This window comes from Phalacrocorax carbo, chromosome 4, assembly GCF_963921805.1.
Source record: "Phalacrocorax carbo chromosome 4, bPhaCar2.1, whole genome shotgun sequence".
NCBI classification, from domain to species: Eukaryota; Metazoa; Chordata; class Aves; order Suliformes; family Phalacrocoracidae; genus Phalacrocorax; species Phalacrocorax carbo.
In genome coordinates, this window is record NC_087516.1 from 43,780,878 (window position 1) to 43,797,211 (window position 16,334).

The 16,334-nt window shown below is 36.0% G+C and overlaps 1 protein-coding gene across 1 annotated transcript in view; it reads left to right on the forward strand.

Annotated features, from left to right (window-relative positions):
* SPOCK3 (SPARC (osteonectin), cwcv and kazal like domains proteoglycan 3) overlaps positions 1–16,334 on the forward strand; it is a 229,735-nt gene that overhangs the window by 193,985 nt on the left and 19,416 nt on the right. The window contains exon 7 of the mRNA XM_064449758.1: positions 14,827–14,946. Within this exon, the coding sequence (XP_064305828.1) occupies positions 14,827–14,946 (120 nt within the window). The remainder of the gene's footprint in view (positions 1–14,826; positions 14,947–16,334) is intronic.

The following is a 16,334-nucleotide window of genomic DNA, read 5'->3' on the forward strand; positions in this document are numbered from 1 at the left end:
TAGGCAATGGTGCTGATAATCAGCACATCCAGTTAGTTCAAATACCTTTCATGCTTTATGATTAACAAGGAAAATTATAACTGAATAGATTACTGCCTGGCATCTCTAATTGTCCGTACTCTTTTTGTCTTGAAAGGTCTTTAATCACCATATAGAAAAGCAATGTACGTTCTTATTGTATAGATTTTGTCTATAATACAATATATTTTATTGTATAGATTTTTTAAAAAATAATGTCATATTTCCTTAAGCAAAAAGGTTATCTTTTTTATTTTCTTTCAATGGACTGTAACTTACGAAACATAATTTTTCATTGCGAAAATGACAACATAATTGTTTAAACAACCATGACGATGTCTGTTGATTAGTGTTAGTATTCCCTTCCTTTTCAAAGGACAAAGTAGTTGGTCTAGAGAGCACCAAAGTGGGGATGAAATTCTGGCTGTACTGAAATCAGCAAGAATTTTATTACTGCTTTCAAGATGATAATTTCTCTAAATGTCAGAAAATATGCCAAAATTCTCAACATACCTTAGTATCATTAAGAAGTTTGCTTAAAGATGTAGTGGTCTTTGTTAGCAATATATGCTTTGTTCTGTTCTGCATACATATGGTACTGATTTGTGCCTGCTGTAAGCAGCCCCTTTCAAAAAATTTTGTACTTGCCAAATAGCCGTGCAGATAGACTGCGTGCAGGTAGAATGCAGTCCCATGCAGATCGACTGCAGCTTGAAAAGCACCACTTCCTGAAATACATCATGATACCAAGACCAAACCCTCATGGTGCTTGGTTTGGATCTGGGGTTGTTTGAAGTTACAGAGCACCTCAGTTTACTCTGTGTATTAAAGTTTCTCTGTAACACACCCATCTTATATGAGGATTGCAAACATATGAAGAAGACTTGATGGTTTTCTTTGGAGCCCAGTACCTCTGAGAATGGCCATTTCTTGTCTGTGGTTTGCACCAGATGGGTTGGTGGCTCTACAGGTAGCATTGAATCTCTCAGGGCTGAGAGAAACAGTCAAAGTTGGGTATCTCAGTAAAGTCCTGGACATGTTTTGGGGACTTAAGAACACCTGGTTTAAGCTAGCATTGTACTTTGTATTCAATGGTTTTGTACTCTTTTGTTTCTAGTTTTATATCTAAAAGCATAACCTGAAATTTTATTTTAAAATTTGTGGATTTTTTTATTACATGTGCCTTGGGTTGAGGCTACCAAGAAAGAAACCAGATTAATTTTATAGATTCATATGTGGCTTTAGAAGTCCCTTGTGAACAAGTAGCTGGAGACCAGGCAATGCTTGTTCTGCTGTAATATCCTTCACCATGCATACACTTTTTCCCATTTTTGGAGACTGAGTACTGGGCTGGATGCACCTTTGGTCTGACATACTGTTGTCACTCTTACATTCTTCCATAACCCACACAGACCATAGCTTTTGAGAAGCTGGTCCCAGTATTTATAGGCCACATCCATCTTAGAAAAAGAAAATGAGTGGAGGCACTGCCTGTTTACCTGGCTCAAGTAAACAGGAGAGTCTCATAAACAGCGATAGAGATTTTTTTCACTCTCCTGTTGTGTTGGCTACAGAGTGATTTCTTGATAGGGTTTGCAACTTGTGCTTCCTAAGTTTACCTTTATAGGATGACAAAGAGGTAGTGAATGGATTTCAGGAGGATCTTGATCAAGCAGATTTTCTCTCCTTGTGCTTTCATAAAAAGAAAGCTTGTATTTCCTTGAAACATGAAATCTGCAAATAGTCAGAAATGATCAGGTTCTGCATAACCCATTTAAATTCTGTCAGCTCAAGACACCTCTGAGCCATGGATCGAGCAGGAGGAGAAGGCATACCACAACAATATCGCTCTTTCCACAACATCTATGAATAGCTACTCTTGGAGACAAGACATGAGGTTTGACAGAGTTTGGTCTGACCATAAGCAGCCGTTCTAATGCATAGCTCTGCAGCCACTGAATTGTCATTCTTAATGATGGGATGTTACTGTTTTCCTGCATTTCCTGTAGTCAAAATTTTCTTCTGTCTCCTTTCCTGTCTAGTAAGCTTGTGAAGGAGGTTAATAGAATACATTCAGTTGCGGTTTTACATTCCTTTCATTAGTTTTTCTTCCTTTTGCAGATTTTCTGATTGAAGCCTGATTTTCCTCTCTGATGGGCTCAAATTGTAATATATACCGTAGTTCTTGTTCAGCGACTACAGTGTTCCCAAGGAACACCATGTGTTTCCTAGATGCCATGGGAAGTGTATGGATATCAGAAGAATGCACTGAGCCGTTTGGAGACCAAGCATTCATCTTAACTAAAGAAATGCCATCAGTTCTTCTGGAGAAAGTTTATAGATCTGACATCTTAAGTGGCAGTGTTACAACTATGGATTTCCTCAACATTGTATTTGGTGTTATTGCAAGTGGCAAAAGCTACAAAGTCTCTGATGGCCTTGCACATTAACTTTCTGAGTGCTTTGATTTTGTTAAACTTATAGGGGGTCTTCTGTCGCCAATTCAGATAACTTCGTTTCTATTTTTGGCATCTTTAAAAGAATTTAGGAGAGTTACTCAATGCAACTGGTTAAATGGCAAATGCCTTCTATTTCTTCCTTTGTAGTCTTTGTTCAATTTGAAGGGAAAGGCTATATAGATGAGGAACTTTCTATTTTGTTGCTAACTGGTAGGATATATTAGAGCAGAAAAGCATAGTTTAAGCTTTCCAAAAGGCAGATGCTGTTGCTAGGTTGAACTGGATATCTAGTGTGGACCCTGATCTGTGATGGGAAAACAGCAGCCCTGGGTTTAGAATCCAGTCTGCTCAGACAAAACCTGCATTATCTCAGTACATCAGTCGGTAGAACAGGTTGAAAAAACCTGAATATTTTCATGAAAAAACAGGAAAGCTTTCTTGGTGGAAATTTTTCCCTTTTTCATTAATTCCGTCTTGACAATTTTATTTTGAAAGAAGGGTGCCAACCTCTGGAAGTCTTATTTTCTCTTCTCGTGTAAGAGATGATGAAAGATGAAAGCTTTACTAAGGGTAAACTTACACATATTTATTTAATAACTGCTTTATGATGAAGCAATTTATTAGGATATGCAGTTCATCTTCAGCATTGCAGTTCAGTATGTCCCCTGAAGAAGGGTGTAAAATCCGCCTCTTAAACTAAGAGAGCACCCAAAATGTATTTATTTTCTGAATGTTGCCATGCCTTGTGAAACAGTCAGTAACCATTAACTTGCTCTGGAGTCATTACTTCTTATACTGAACATGACATGGTCTCCATTTCTGGGCCACAAACTTGGGTTGAAGGGATACGGGAGAGCACATAAAGGTATATTTGCACTGTGAAATAATGTAGCTCAATGGTTTGCCCCTTGGCTCTTGTCCTTGGTTATCTACACTGTTAGTGTGCTGCCAGACACTGTGCTGAGGTAAAGTAGCTGTTCTCCTTTCAGATGGACCTTTGGGAATAGTTTTCTCTATGGACTAGTTCCTGCAGACTATATGAATAAAAAAGCAACAGATTTACAGTCCTTTAACTTGGAAATGGTATCCTATCATACATTGTACCCTCCAACATTTTCACACACTCACATGCCTCCGCAGTGCATGCTTTTCTCATATCCTTCTTATGTATTGATAAAACAGCACTTTGATCAAATTTCCCTTCCTCTCCAAAAATAATAGTTGCAACTTAGTAGGATCACTGTTGGTAATGCAGGATTTTTTGGATTTAAAATATGTATAGGAATATCAACATTAGAAATTACCAAGGCTAAATAAATTCTTTTCTCTATGAATATTCATAAATATCTCATAAAAATTCTCTGATCTACATCAGACTTTCATGAACAATCCATTTGGTGTTCAGTGCATAGACTAGCAAAACATAATTGCACTTTGCTAATATATTTCATGTATGCACGTGTAAACATTTCAGGGATTTGTATCCTAATCATATATTTTTTAAATCATTGCTTTCTTCATTTCTCCTTCAACTTTTGATTAGTGAATTTGTGTGGAGAGACAGCTGCAGATTGCATTTACTTAAGTAGAGTTCTGATTTCAATGAGGTGGTGGTACAGTTTAGTAGAGTTTGCATCTCAGTGCATGTGATTCCTGTGCTGGGGAACTGGGTCCTGCTGTTATATTACTGATATAATGGATTGACTGCCATAGTTTTCTTCAGTAATAGAGAAAGAGCTTGTCTACCACCAATGGCCTTGCTTTAGGAAAGACATAAATAATTAGCTAAACTGGAGTGATTCCACCCTCTCAGCCCTCACTGAGAGGTCTACAGGCAACTGTACTCTTTAATGCCCAATTTTAAGTGATTAAGAGCAATGTTAGTGATTAAGCATTCAAGGACACACAAGCCCAATGGTTAGGGTAAGTACTAAGTAGTTTAAAGCATCAGATCACAATCTAAATATGAAAAGAAGAAAACTGCTGCAATGCCAGCCTTAAACCTGTCAGACTTCAGTGGGATCCAGTCTAATGTAAAATTCCTTTATGCCAGACACCTGCAGAACAGATTTTAGTTAATTTTTATTAGTTGGTGATTGTTCAGCCCAATGTTCAATTCTGCTGTCCTTCCCTGCAAGAGAAAAGGTGCAAACCAATAGACAGTCCTACCAAGGCACAAAGATAATTTCCTTTCACAACAGAAAGAAAGGTCCATCAGTCCCTTCCAGGTTCTGCACGCAGAATTACCTGGTGTGGTAGACCTTTGAAGCCTCTTATCAGCAGAAAACATTTTTGATTTCAGAAAACGTCTCATTTGAAAATTTAAAATAATATATGTTTTTAAGTTTTCTATATAAATAGCATTGTTCAGTGGTATTTTTATCCTTGTCTACTAGGTTTCAAGGGGTTTTGTGTCAAATGCAAAAAAAGTCTTTGCGGGACCGTGTCAGTCTTCTCCTTGAAAGGAAGAACATGTCCTGACTTTGTACCAGACCTGTGTAGTGTTTTCAGGGATCCTTGAAACTGAATTTGGAAAACTGCGTCACCTTTGGGGTATGGTTGACTGGAAAGCTTTCACCACTTAGAAAATTGCTGTTCTGTCCGTATTTGATACTTTCCACATCTTCTATTATGTGAAATACTGGATTCAATTGAATATATAAAAATATTTGGGAATGAAACCATCTTGGAATATAACATGTTACAGTGGAGCATCTCCTTGCTATCTAACGTTTTTGCCAAACCTCTAGCTTCTTAAGTATGCAATTTACAGATTAATAACATCATTTTACTCCTCAGAAATCAATAGTTCAGAGTAACAGAGCATGATGAGAAATTATAACCAACACTAAAGGTTAGCAGCAGTTAGCAACGGAAGCCATATATATTGACTATCCTCCAGAAAATAAATTAACAAATCATAATAGGTCTGTGATACTTCTGACAGATTAAAGAATTACTGTTGTCATATTTAATTGCAATGTTTTAGTAAGTTTACACATTTTAAACTAAAAATAGTATCTTAGCACATAAATTTTATGTGTTGTGGTTACTATTAATTTTCCTGCACTCAGAAATTGCTGTTATATTTAAATGTGAAGTCTTTAAAACTGTGAGGACACAAAAAGATCAGATCTATTTTATGAAAATGTAATTTAATTGAAATAATTTTAAATTTTATGAAGTATTAATCATGAGCAGAATGTCTGTATGGTACATTAATTTGAGGCGGTAAGAATAAGCAGCTGCAGTTCCCTGATACGGTATCTGCAGCATTTATATTAATTATCTCGTAACATAGGCTAGCTGAAGTAGAAAATTCATTATGTTTAGTTAAACAGTAAGGAAATCAGAATGCTTTTATTTGTTAATTTCAAGGTATCTTCCTAACATCATTGGCCCTAGAGGTAACAGATGGCTAATAAACTCATGAGCTTACAAAACTAGAAATGTACATATGAAGTTTTTCAATTTACAGCCTTTTTTTTTTAAAAAAAAAAGGTTCTGATTATACATACAGGGCTGTAAAAAGATGACTGAAATTACTAACCCATCCTTTAGTTACAAGTTTGAAGGGCTTTTTGTCCTTTTGCCAAATTTAATGGGTTTTGCAGCCACATTTCTTTTTGCCATATGTTATTCTTCCCATTTGTGACAGAGATGATACAGAGCTATAAATGCTGCCTTATATTGCAGGAATTGTAAGACCATTTGCATACAATTTTACTTCTGGTATTTTTAGACATATAGAGCTAGCCAAGTGGGGACTAGCCCTTAGTCTGGAGCCAGGAATTTTCAGTTTGAGCAGTCAGTTCCTCAGGGCTAAATTCATAAACCTATGCAGAATGGCAGCCTTGCAGAGTACTGATGCTGAGTAAGTATGCTTTATATAATGTTCTGGTTTTATAGATACTGTCTTTAAAGGCAGCCCTGAATTCTAATGGCAGTATTAAGGTTACCATATTTTCACAAAGGGCCCCCTGGAAAATAAATACATTTAAATGCACATATACTGGATGTGCAGTTCGTCGGTGCATCTCAGATGCGTGTTTTACTGTGCAGCCATACATTAGTACATGAAAGGCAGGTAATGCACTGAAAGGGCATTGGACTACGTAAGTGTCAGCTGTGGACTGCCCTAAACAATGCTTCTCACAATTGAGTTGAAATTGCTGCTGTAACCAGGTTTCTGGATGTCTAGCAATCCTGGACGGATGGGTGCAATCCTCGAGTTACAGCATGCAAAAATGCTCTTGTACTTTTCAGGGAAAACGATGTAGAGTTACAAGATAATAGATAGTAGTATATTACTCCTTTTAAAGAGGGGTAGTCTTTTGTGTATCGAGGAACCTTCATGTGAACGGCACAGTGATCACAGGACGTAAATGACTGGGCACTGCCCTGAGCAACCTGCTGTTACCAGACCGGCTTTTAGCAGAGGGTAAGACTGAATGACTTCTGGAGTTCCTTTCCAACACAAATTATTCTGTGATCATATGCAGCGATTCCAACACATAGAAAAAGTTGGGATGATCAGAAGTCTTAGCACACGCTGACTGTTAAGTTACCCATCTCACATGGGTAATTCCTAATTTGCTGTAGATGGTAGTTGGTGTGTACCCTGCTCTTCAAGTTGTCCATATGCTCTCTGTATATTTACTTTTTGGTTATTATATATGTGAATTATTAATATAGTTCTGCCTGATTGCATGAGCTTGTATGTGCTGGGGATGATCTGCAGTTCTGGTTGTAGGGGTTGTGTATCTTGAAACACGTGATAGAGTTGGGTGGCAAGCACAACCACATAATGCGATAGTGGAGTATCACATTGCGTCTTGGAAGTGTGCCTTCTGGCAGGGCAGGGTGCTTCATATCTCACTGTGAAACAAAGCCTTAATCTTTCTCCTGCAACTTAACCCCACTGGCCATATTGTCAGTAAATCATAGTTTCCAGGCTAACGGGCCATTACTGGATTTGGGAATGGAAGTGCCATGTTATATAACGACTTTAGGAATGTTCTGGCTGTGGGACACAAAAGACGACAGATCAATGGGTGAGTTCTACACTTAAAATGCTGTTAAACTGTGTGCTAATAACTTCCTTAGGTTTATATAGCTTCCTTCAAAATTGTCAGCCCTTCTGCTCTTGGAATTGAATATTGAACTGAGGTCTGCTGCTGAAAAAGTATGTGAAAGTATCTCTTCCTGAAGTAAACAGAGACACAGGTTCCGTCTGTAGCCTGGTGGTCCATATATTATTGTCAATGATGCTACATACTGTGAGGTGTGTTTATCGCTTCTTCTTATTTTTCTAAATTGCTTTTTGACCCTTCACTTAACAAAAGCTACTCCTTAATACAACACTATTTCAGTGTGCTTATTATGTCAAAATTGTAATGATTTACACTTGTTAAACTACAGATAATTATATATATATGTGTTTATATAAAAAGTAAACTGTTAAAATAACTTATTTTCAGTTATGTCAGAAAGCTAAGATTTGTTTAAATGCATTAGGGAATTCAATCTGTTATGCTAGTTCCAAAATATGTTCTGTATGTCTTTATAGCTTCCAGTAGCACTATTTTTACTTCTTATCAATTAGCTTGAGTTGAAAGGCACTGAAAGAACACATACTGATTAGCATTTTCAAATATTCTTCTTCCAATCAGTAAATTATATTCAAATGCCAACACAAATTGTAACATTTAGTCTATGTGAAAACAAATTGAACAGTTGGTTCCACCTAACATTTAAATAATATTTATTATAAGGGTATTTCTGGGTTGGGTACTCTATGAGTTTCCAGATCCCTTCATTTTTTGCATAGCCATGTATGTTGGTTTTAAAAGACAGTTTTTATTACTTCAAATGACAGGAGACTCCAGTAACCTTTGAGCTAGCGACTTCACTTTACCCCATACTAATTCTCTTAATGGCTACTAAAATTTATAGTAATAGCAGAAATGCCTTGCATTGGCATTAGACAAAAACAGAAGTACTTCTTGGCAGGTTCCTGAGTGGATTCATGTAATTTAATATGCATTTTTTGATTACTGTCTAACCTTCTGCAACCTTTACTGTCTGTCTTTCGCCATTAAAGATTCATCTCCCAGTCTATCGAGTGAAATAATAGTCTGAATAGATCTGAATTACCTCATCTTGACCTATTTTAAATCAGTACAGACCAATGAGTACAATAATTTCAGCAGCGTGTATCTTTAGAAGCTGATCACTGGGACAAAAAGTCCCCAAACATATTCTAGAATGTATCAACCCATTAATTAATATAATTTTTCACCATTTTAGCATAGCCCTGAGCAAGCACGTTTCAATGGCAAATGGCCATTCTATTGAACGGAGTGTTAGGCTGATCCTTCTGTTACAGACTGCAAGGTTTATTCACATAAATCCCTGTGAATTAAGGTGGAGTGCCAAGGCAGGTACTGTACTGAGACAGGATGCGGATCAGAAACAAAGCCAACTGTAGACATTCTCAGTAAATATACCTGGATTTTTCTGTGACTTAAAGATTTTACTTAGGCATAACTCAGGGTTAGGTTGTGCAGCCCAGCTCCTCTGAAGAGAAATTGTGTTTGTAACTGTAATAATGTTAGAATCTTGTTCTCAGCTTCTTATGACTTTCTGAAAGCTACTTTTTAGACTGAAGTCTTTTACATCTATTCTGTGTTCATCTGAATATTTTTGGAAAGTTGAACAAACTTATCAATAAGTTTGTGTGAGTGGGAATTAAATTGTTTATTTTACTATTTTAAAGGTTATTTTGCTACATTTTATGTGTCAAAGCAGGAACAAAAATCTGAAGTGTGATAAGTGCTTTCAGAAAAATACTTTTATATGGTTGAAGCTATTTGACATTCAGAATCAGACCTTTAACACGTGGAAGATGTTAGAAAGGTTTTTATACCTTTTTAATACCCATGTGATAACAATCTTCAGTTTGTCTGTGTACGTATGGCTGACTCAATACATGGAATATTAAATGGCATTCTTGCTCTAGTCTGAGGCCCTCAGTTTACTCAGAATGTACAAATATTGCCTTAGTCATTTCGGCCACAGTATAGAAATACGACTTCATTATGAAACAAAAAGGAAAGGAAAATTCCATAGCAATATAATTTTATATTAAGAAGTAATATGGAATCTGTGTACTAATTTAATATAGAAATGCTTAAAGAGCTAATAACGAATAAAGATAATGTCTAAGTACCACCATTTTTTATTCTTTGGATGACCTAAAGAATTCTGTTATTTTCCAGCAATTTTAATCATACATGTTCCTGGGTACTGATATATGTGACAAATATCAATGTGCTTTTTTAGCATTACTTCTATATATGCAGCATTCTTTTTTTGCTGGACCGAATGTGCGAGCAATTAAATTAGTCTATACGCATATTTTGTGTGGGCAGAAATATCTTGTAACCAAAAAATTACCTGTCCATAGTGGCTCAGGTACAATGAAGTTATTGCTGGCTAATTGCTAAGTATGTATTTTTTCATAAATGAATTTGCTAACTAAAAGCCTATGAAAAAAATGGAGGTCAGTTTTTCTAACCTGATCAACTCTGCTTGCTTTTTGCTTCTTAAATAAGACAGTAACCTATCATATGTATTCTTTTGGTGATGAATTGGCTCTTAACTACTCTGACCTTTGTATATTTTGTTTTATTGTCTTTTCTTTCTTTTGTGCTATGAAAGTTGGATACTTCCTACTTCTTGAAGTTCAAGCAGAGAATATTTTAATTTCCAAATAATTTTCAAATCATTTCAGACGTTAATTGTATTACCTGCTGTCTGGTTCACCGAAATTGTAAGATGTTTTATAGAGTAAATAATCTTACCCTAGGCTGATGCACAATATAACACCATGCATACCATACAAAAACACTTCAGCAGAAATTTGTAAATTATGGTTTCTGGCATATAACATTAGAGCGATATGCAGTTTTGCAGTTTTCTGTGTACGCATATGAGAGGTGTAGAGCAGGTTCCAGATTATTTTCTTAATGTAAGAACATGCAAAAAAACTAATACACAATTTCTGGGTTTATGTATTTATAACTTAACATGGAAGCAGGTTCATGCAAGGCAGAGTGCTACTTAAATTTATTTGGAATATCTTTGAAATATCAATCGTAGTATATTTAGAAGTATAATATTTGAAGCAGTAAATATAATAATGTTTAGCCCCAAACCTGAGAATACTGTAAGTTTAGAGCTTTTCTAATTCATATAAATATATAATTTTAATGAAGAAAATATTATGCAAATTTAATGTTGACTTCCTAGATATCACATGAATTGCTACTTATATAAACTATATTGTAAGCACCACTGTGTGTCAATAAAAAAGTGCATGTGGGTCTTCTCTGTCAAGGTTTGACATGCATGTCTGTTTTGAGATAGGGCCAAACTGGGGTTTTACTACCTGATTTACCTTTGGGAACTGTCAAAAGTTTCAGTCTTTTCCTTTGAGAAAATTTCTCTGTCAAGCCACTAGTCCTCTTCTTCAGTGTTGCCTGATGGGGTAACGAGTGCAGCTTTCCTGCTGCTGGCATGGCTTAAGCAGTCCAAGCACCTTGTGCCTAATAACTTGGAAAATGGGAGGTCTTGGCCCAAAGGTGCTCAAATGCTAATCTCTAACTATAGAAATAGCTGTACTACTTTAAGGATCTATTTCCCACTACTAATACCCTGTGTTCTTACACACTTATGTAAATCTGTTGTCTGCGTCGTCACTTTCCAGTATAAAATATCATGTTCTAATAAGATCTCTTATATTTTTTTTTCTGATTCTCATGTCAGGATAGTAATGGCTTATTTCCCCCGCTAATCACAATATAAAAATCTGAATTATTTTCATCAGATTGTTTTATGTTTCTGAAATGCATCAACCAATATCATGTAACAGAATATTTAGAGAGGACTATATGCAAGGGTAACCATGGAAGTGAGTGAACACTGACATCAGACGGTGGGGAATTAACATTAAGTAGCCCCAACCAAAACCACTTAGCAGGAACCATAAAATGAAAAATACATTCTCAATTTTTTTTTCCTTTTTATTCTGCTATTTTAATGTTAGGATAGCTAGATCTTGAAAAGCATTCTGGAAAATAGTAAGTGTACTGAAATATGAGACTTAAATTTCTCAATTAAAAATTCCAAAATGGGTGGGGGGTGGGGGTTGGGAACCAGAAAAAAAAAATCCAGTTTATTTTACTTTCCAGCAATCAAAATTAAATTGTATGATTATTTGTTATTTAACCAACTCAAAATTTTAACACATTTTAAGCATCCTGTGGAAATCAAATGATTGATAGAAAGTTTCGTGGCAAGAATTTTAAGTTGCTGGCTGGTTCTACCATTTAAATTTTTTTCTGAGGTGCTAGTAAATGAACTAGATGTTCTTTGATAAAAGTGTGATACTCAAATATTGAAATATTAGGTATTTTTATAAACACATGCTTTACATTCTTGCTGAGAACACAGTTTGTCCATATAAATTATGAAGTGTGTGGATTAGTGTAGTTCTGCTGCATCTCTTGAGTATATTTCACATATAAAAGGCGTCTGCTTTTACTTGACATATTAGAATTGTCATGAACCCAAAATTCACTGTGCATAAATGTAATTACCTGCCATGATTGAGAGCTGACTGCAGCACTTGAGTAGCTATGGGGTGTAAAATAGGTAAATTACAGTTTGGTTGCATTGCCTTGATTTTTGAAGGTGATCTATTCTGGTGATAAAGTTATCAAAATCATTAAGATTAAAAAAAAAATTACATTACATTTTTCTCATTCTTTATGTTGAGATAAAAACCATAATTTTAATTGTCAAGCAAAGTTTTGGAAAAGGGTTATAAGAAGCTGGAGTTGGAAGAATGCCCCTAATCTGAGATCTGATAAGGGATGTGTCTGATGCCCAAAATGTGCTATATGTACCTTCCATTTTAAAAGGAATGCAATTCACAGGAGCACAGAAAATGTCGTTTTATGTCGTATTATGCATGACAGTGGCTAGTACCAGATGCTGAAACAGCAAGCTCTATTTTAGTCTTGTACCTAATAGCCTAAGAAACACTACCTCCATTCCTTAGTGAGCTTAGGAGGTGATTAGCTTCAGTATGTCTATTTGGCTACTTCTACAGAAAGGAGGAAGTCATACATTCACTCCATCATGCAGCTGCCATGTGCATCTTTCTGTTAATGTTATTCAAGCTAAGCTTTTACTGGTAGCTGGCACTTCCTCATGCTCTCCGATATGTATATGTACACACACCCTCCCATATGTATAGATAAATGTCTGTGTCTGTGCCTGTGAGTGAGCTTGTGTGCTGGCTCTGAGTAGGTCACCTCAGCATCAAAGGTTAATCAGAGTAGCACTGCATATAGACAGGTTAGAAGCAGGTTAAAATAGGCAGACCAGTGCACTAGATTAATGTAGCTATGTTATTTCTGGGACCTGTGGTGGTATTGCACAGTATTGTGCAGGGTTGATAAATCAAAGCAGTTAAATGGCAAGTCAGGTACCCCTAAGGATTGTGCTGTTCTCCATACCCTTTGATTCAATTCTAGACATTTTTCTCTTTAAACCAAGGGAGGATAGTTAGAGAAGGAATATTATTCTCTCTCCTGTAATGGGAGGGGAAATTAAAGAGGAGCAGGGTGTCCCAAGTTAATATCTGATTCTTTATGCTGACCTGTCAGCTGCTGCAAGGATTGGTAAAGGAAAGTGTCTTTGTAGCAAACACAGAAATCCCACGAGTTTGAATTATGATATGTGGTCTTGGCTTAGGAGACTGTTTTCATCTAGTTGCTGCAATATGATATTGTTGAGCATAAATGCCCTTATATCATTAAAAAAAAAATATTCCCCATTCTGTATTGAATTACCAGAAAAAATTATTCCATTACACAAGAGGAGCACAATACAAGTTCTATTAAAATGTCAGTTCATAATATATGCAGATGTATGTATAGATTGCACCTAAGCCATTCATGGAGAGAATCGGTCTCAAAAGAGACTTCAGCAAAGAATGAATAAACAAATGCTTAGGTGCCTGCTGTTGTACAGGCATTGATAGTTTTTGACATAATGACATGTTTCAGTCTTACTCTAAAATACTAATAGCTGTTTCACAGCATCGTTCAAGTTAATAAAGTGTGCTGAAGGCTATGTCACCTAATATAATGGATCGCTACATAATAAAGGAAAAGTAAGATGAATTGGAGATTTATTTTCAAGAGCATCTCTTCAGATTGTAGCTTAGTCAGTTACCGGTGGACCTGGAAAATTATTCTGATTTGGAAGCGATAGCTCTTGACAAGAGCAGTGGAAAGTATTTTGTTACCTACGGAAGCATACATCCAGTGCCTTTCCTGCTTTTGTCGTCTTCCAGATCCTATCATTTCTCTTCTCTCAGTTTCTCTCAAACACATGAAATAGGAAAACAGAGTTCTGGAAGGGATATCTTCCTGCCCCAAGCACACCTTTTCTTTGTCTGCTCCAGCAGCTTAATAGTGAAGGTGGATAGGCCTCCTCACTGCACATCTCTTGTTACCTGCTTCTGATGATGGCTTCAGTACTAACTAGCAGTACTGTACAACACTTCAGCCAGTCTGCTACTAATCTGCTGCTCTTGGTGCTACAGATGCTCTCTTTGGCCTTGCGTGCTTTTCCTGCCTTTGCTGTTTCTGGTCAAAGAAGCCATCCTTTCCATCACTGAGCAGCTGTAGGGTGTGCAGTTGCCTGTTTGCAGTTAGGTGCTCATGAATGTTGGCTTGTAAAACTACAATCAAATAAGCTTTCAGGACACTCTTGAAGCACTTTCCCTGTTAACTCTATTCCCTCTTTACATGCTTCAGCACAGGAAAGCAGGTTGGGTGTTCCTGCATTATCTGCATAAATCACATCTCTGGCCTGTTCTGCTATGGCTTTCATAACTATTGCCTTAATTAACATAGAAATGAAACTCCAACAGACTGTCATGAGTGTCTCTGCCATACAGTCTCATCTACAGAGAAATGTGAAAATATCTATGCTAGAACTGTTTATAGTAGTTTGCAAATGATGTTTTTAATTTCTAGGTATGTATAATTTCATAATTGCTTTATACATCAGGCATTTATTCCTGAAGACCTTAACTGGATTTTGAAGGCGTATCTAAGTAATGAAACGGAACTCTATGAATTAAAGCAAGCTGTGGAACATATCAGTTTACATTATGTGTTTTAATTTTTATTTTTTTCAGCATAATTTGAAAAGTTCTGTTTAGCACCCAGGAGAAAAACATTAAACAGCTCTGCATTTTGTTTTTCAGTATGCAGTGACCTGGAATTCAGGGAGGTTGCAAACAGATTGAGAGACTGGTTTAAGGCACTTCATGAAAGTGGAATTCAGAACAAGAAGACTAGGATTGTTCAAAGGCCTGAAAGAAGCAGTAAGAGATTTCTACTTGTCTTATTTGATGTTCTTTTTGATACTTTTCTGTACTTTTGTATTTCCATTGCTAAGACTTGCCTTATTCTCATGCGCTCTGAATAGGCATGTGTATGAAACTATAACTTTGTGCTTTTCTAAAGTTAATTTCTTATTTATGGCTTAATACTGATATAAGATGTTCACTTTAAACTTTCAATGTTAATGAGCAGGACTCTTGCACATAAGGATGTATGGCAGCTACCATTTACAATGCTTTCATTTGTGAATGCTATCAAATTGTCTGTTTGATAAAGCTTGATAATTAGCTGCTGTATAAGGAGTTATGCATATATATATAATATATATATTATAAGTGTATAAGTGAGTTGCTGAATGGTTACCCCTAAGAAATAACATAGACGAGCTGTAATTATGTGTGACCCATCATTGCTAGTTGATGCCACTGTAGGTACTGGTACAGAAAAACACATGGAAATGAAGCGTGTAAGTAAAAAGGAATTTTCAAGGTTATAGTTCAAATTGGAAAAGACTCAGGAGTACTAAGGAAGCGGAAACAGTAGGGGGTGTAATTTGGTTTTAACCCCCTCAAATATTTAAATAGGTTTTTTGTTGTGGAAAGTAGTAAAGTTTTAAGTTTTAAAATGTAATTGTCAAAGGGCTTATTTAAAATAGCAACTGAAGTGTGCAATAATAGTTTCAGCAGTGATGTCCTACTGCGAAGAAGAGTCAAATTAGATTTCACAAGCCATAAAACTCTACCTTTCCTTAATATGAAGAGCAAACTCTGAATTCTTCCAGAGTATGTTTCACAGAACTTGGCCACCAATTGCTGCTTACCTTAGTTCCTTCATTATTAACTTCTTAAGTATTTGGGATTTTCTTTTTTTTAAGCTTTTGCTTTATTGCTATTTGTAGCGTTACTTTTTTCAAAAAATCCATTTATTTAATTTAATTGGAAATGTCATTTCATGCTAAGGAAATAAGAATAATTCTGCAAAACACAACGAATTAAAGATGATTCTGTGTTATCTGGGAATACTTCTCTTAACATAGAGAAAAAGTGTTTCTGAAGAAAGGCGGTAATACAGTAATGTCACTTTTTATTGAAAAAAATACATTTAAAAGCGTATATTTCCAACTTACATTCTGGTTGGTGCCCATAACTGGCATGTTGATCTGCTTCTCGTCCAGTGATGAAAATAGCAGAAATACAGAGTTTGCAGCTCTTAAGTAAACATTTATTGTGTAGTAATAAAGAAAATGAATGTAATAGTATAGCTAGTGTTAGCATATCATTCAGGTAAAGGTCAGCTGAAACAACTGTTTGGTTTGTTTTCAGATGTCGATGGTCACTTACTATAACATTAGCAGCGTTTGTAAGATTGG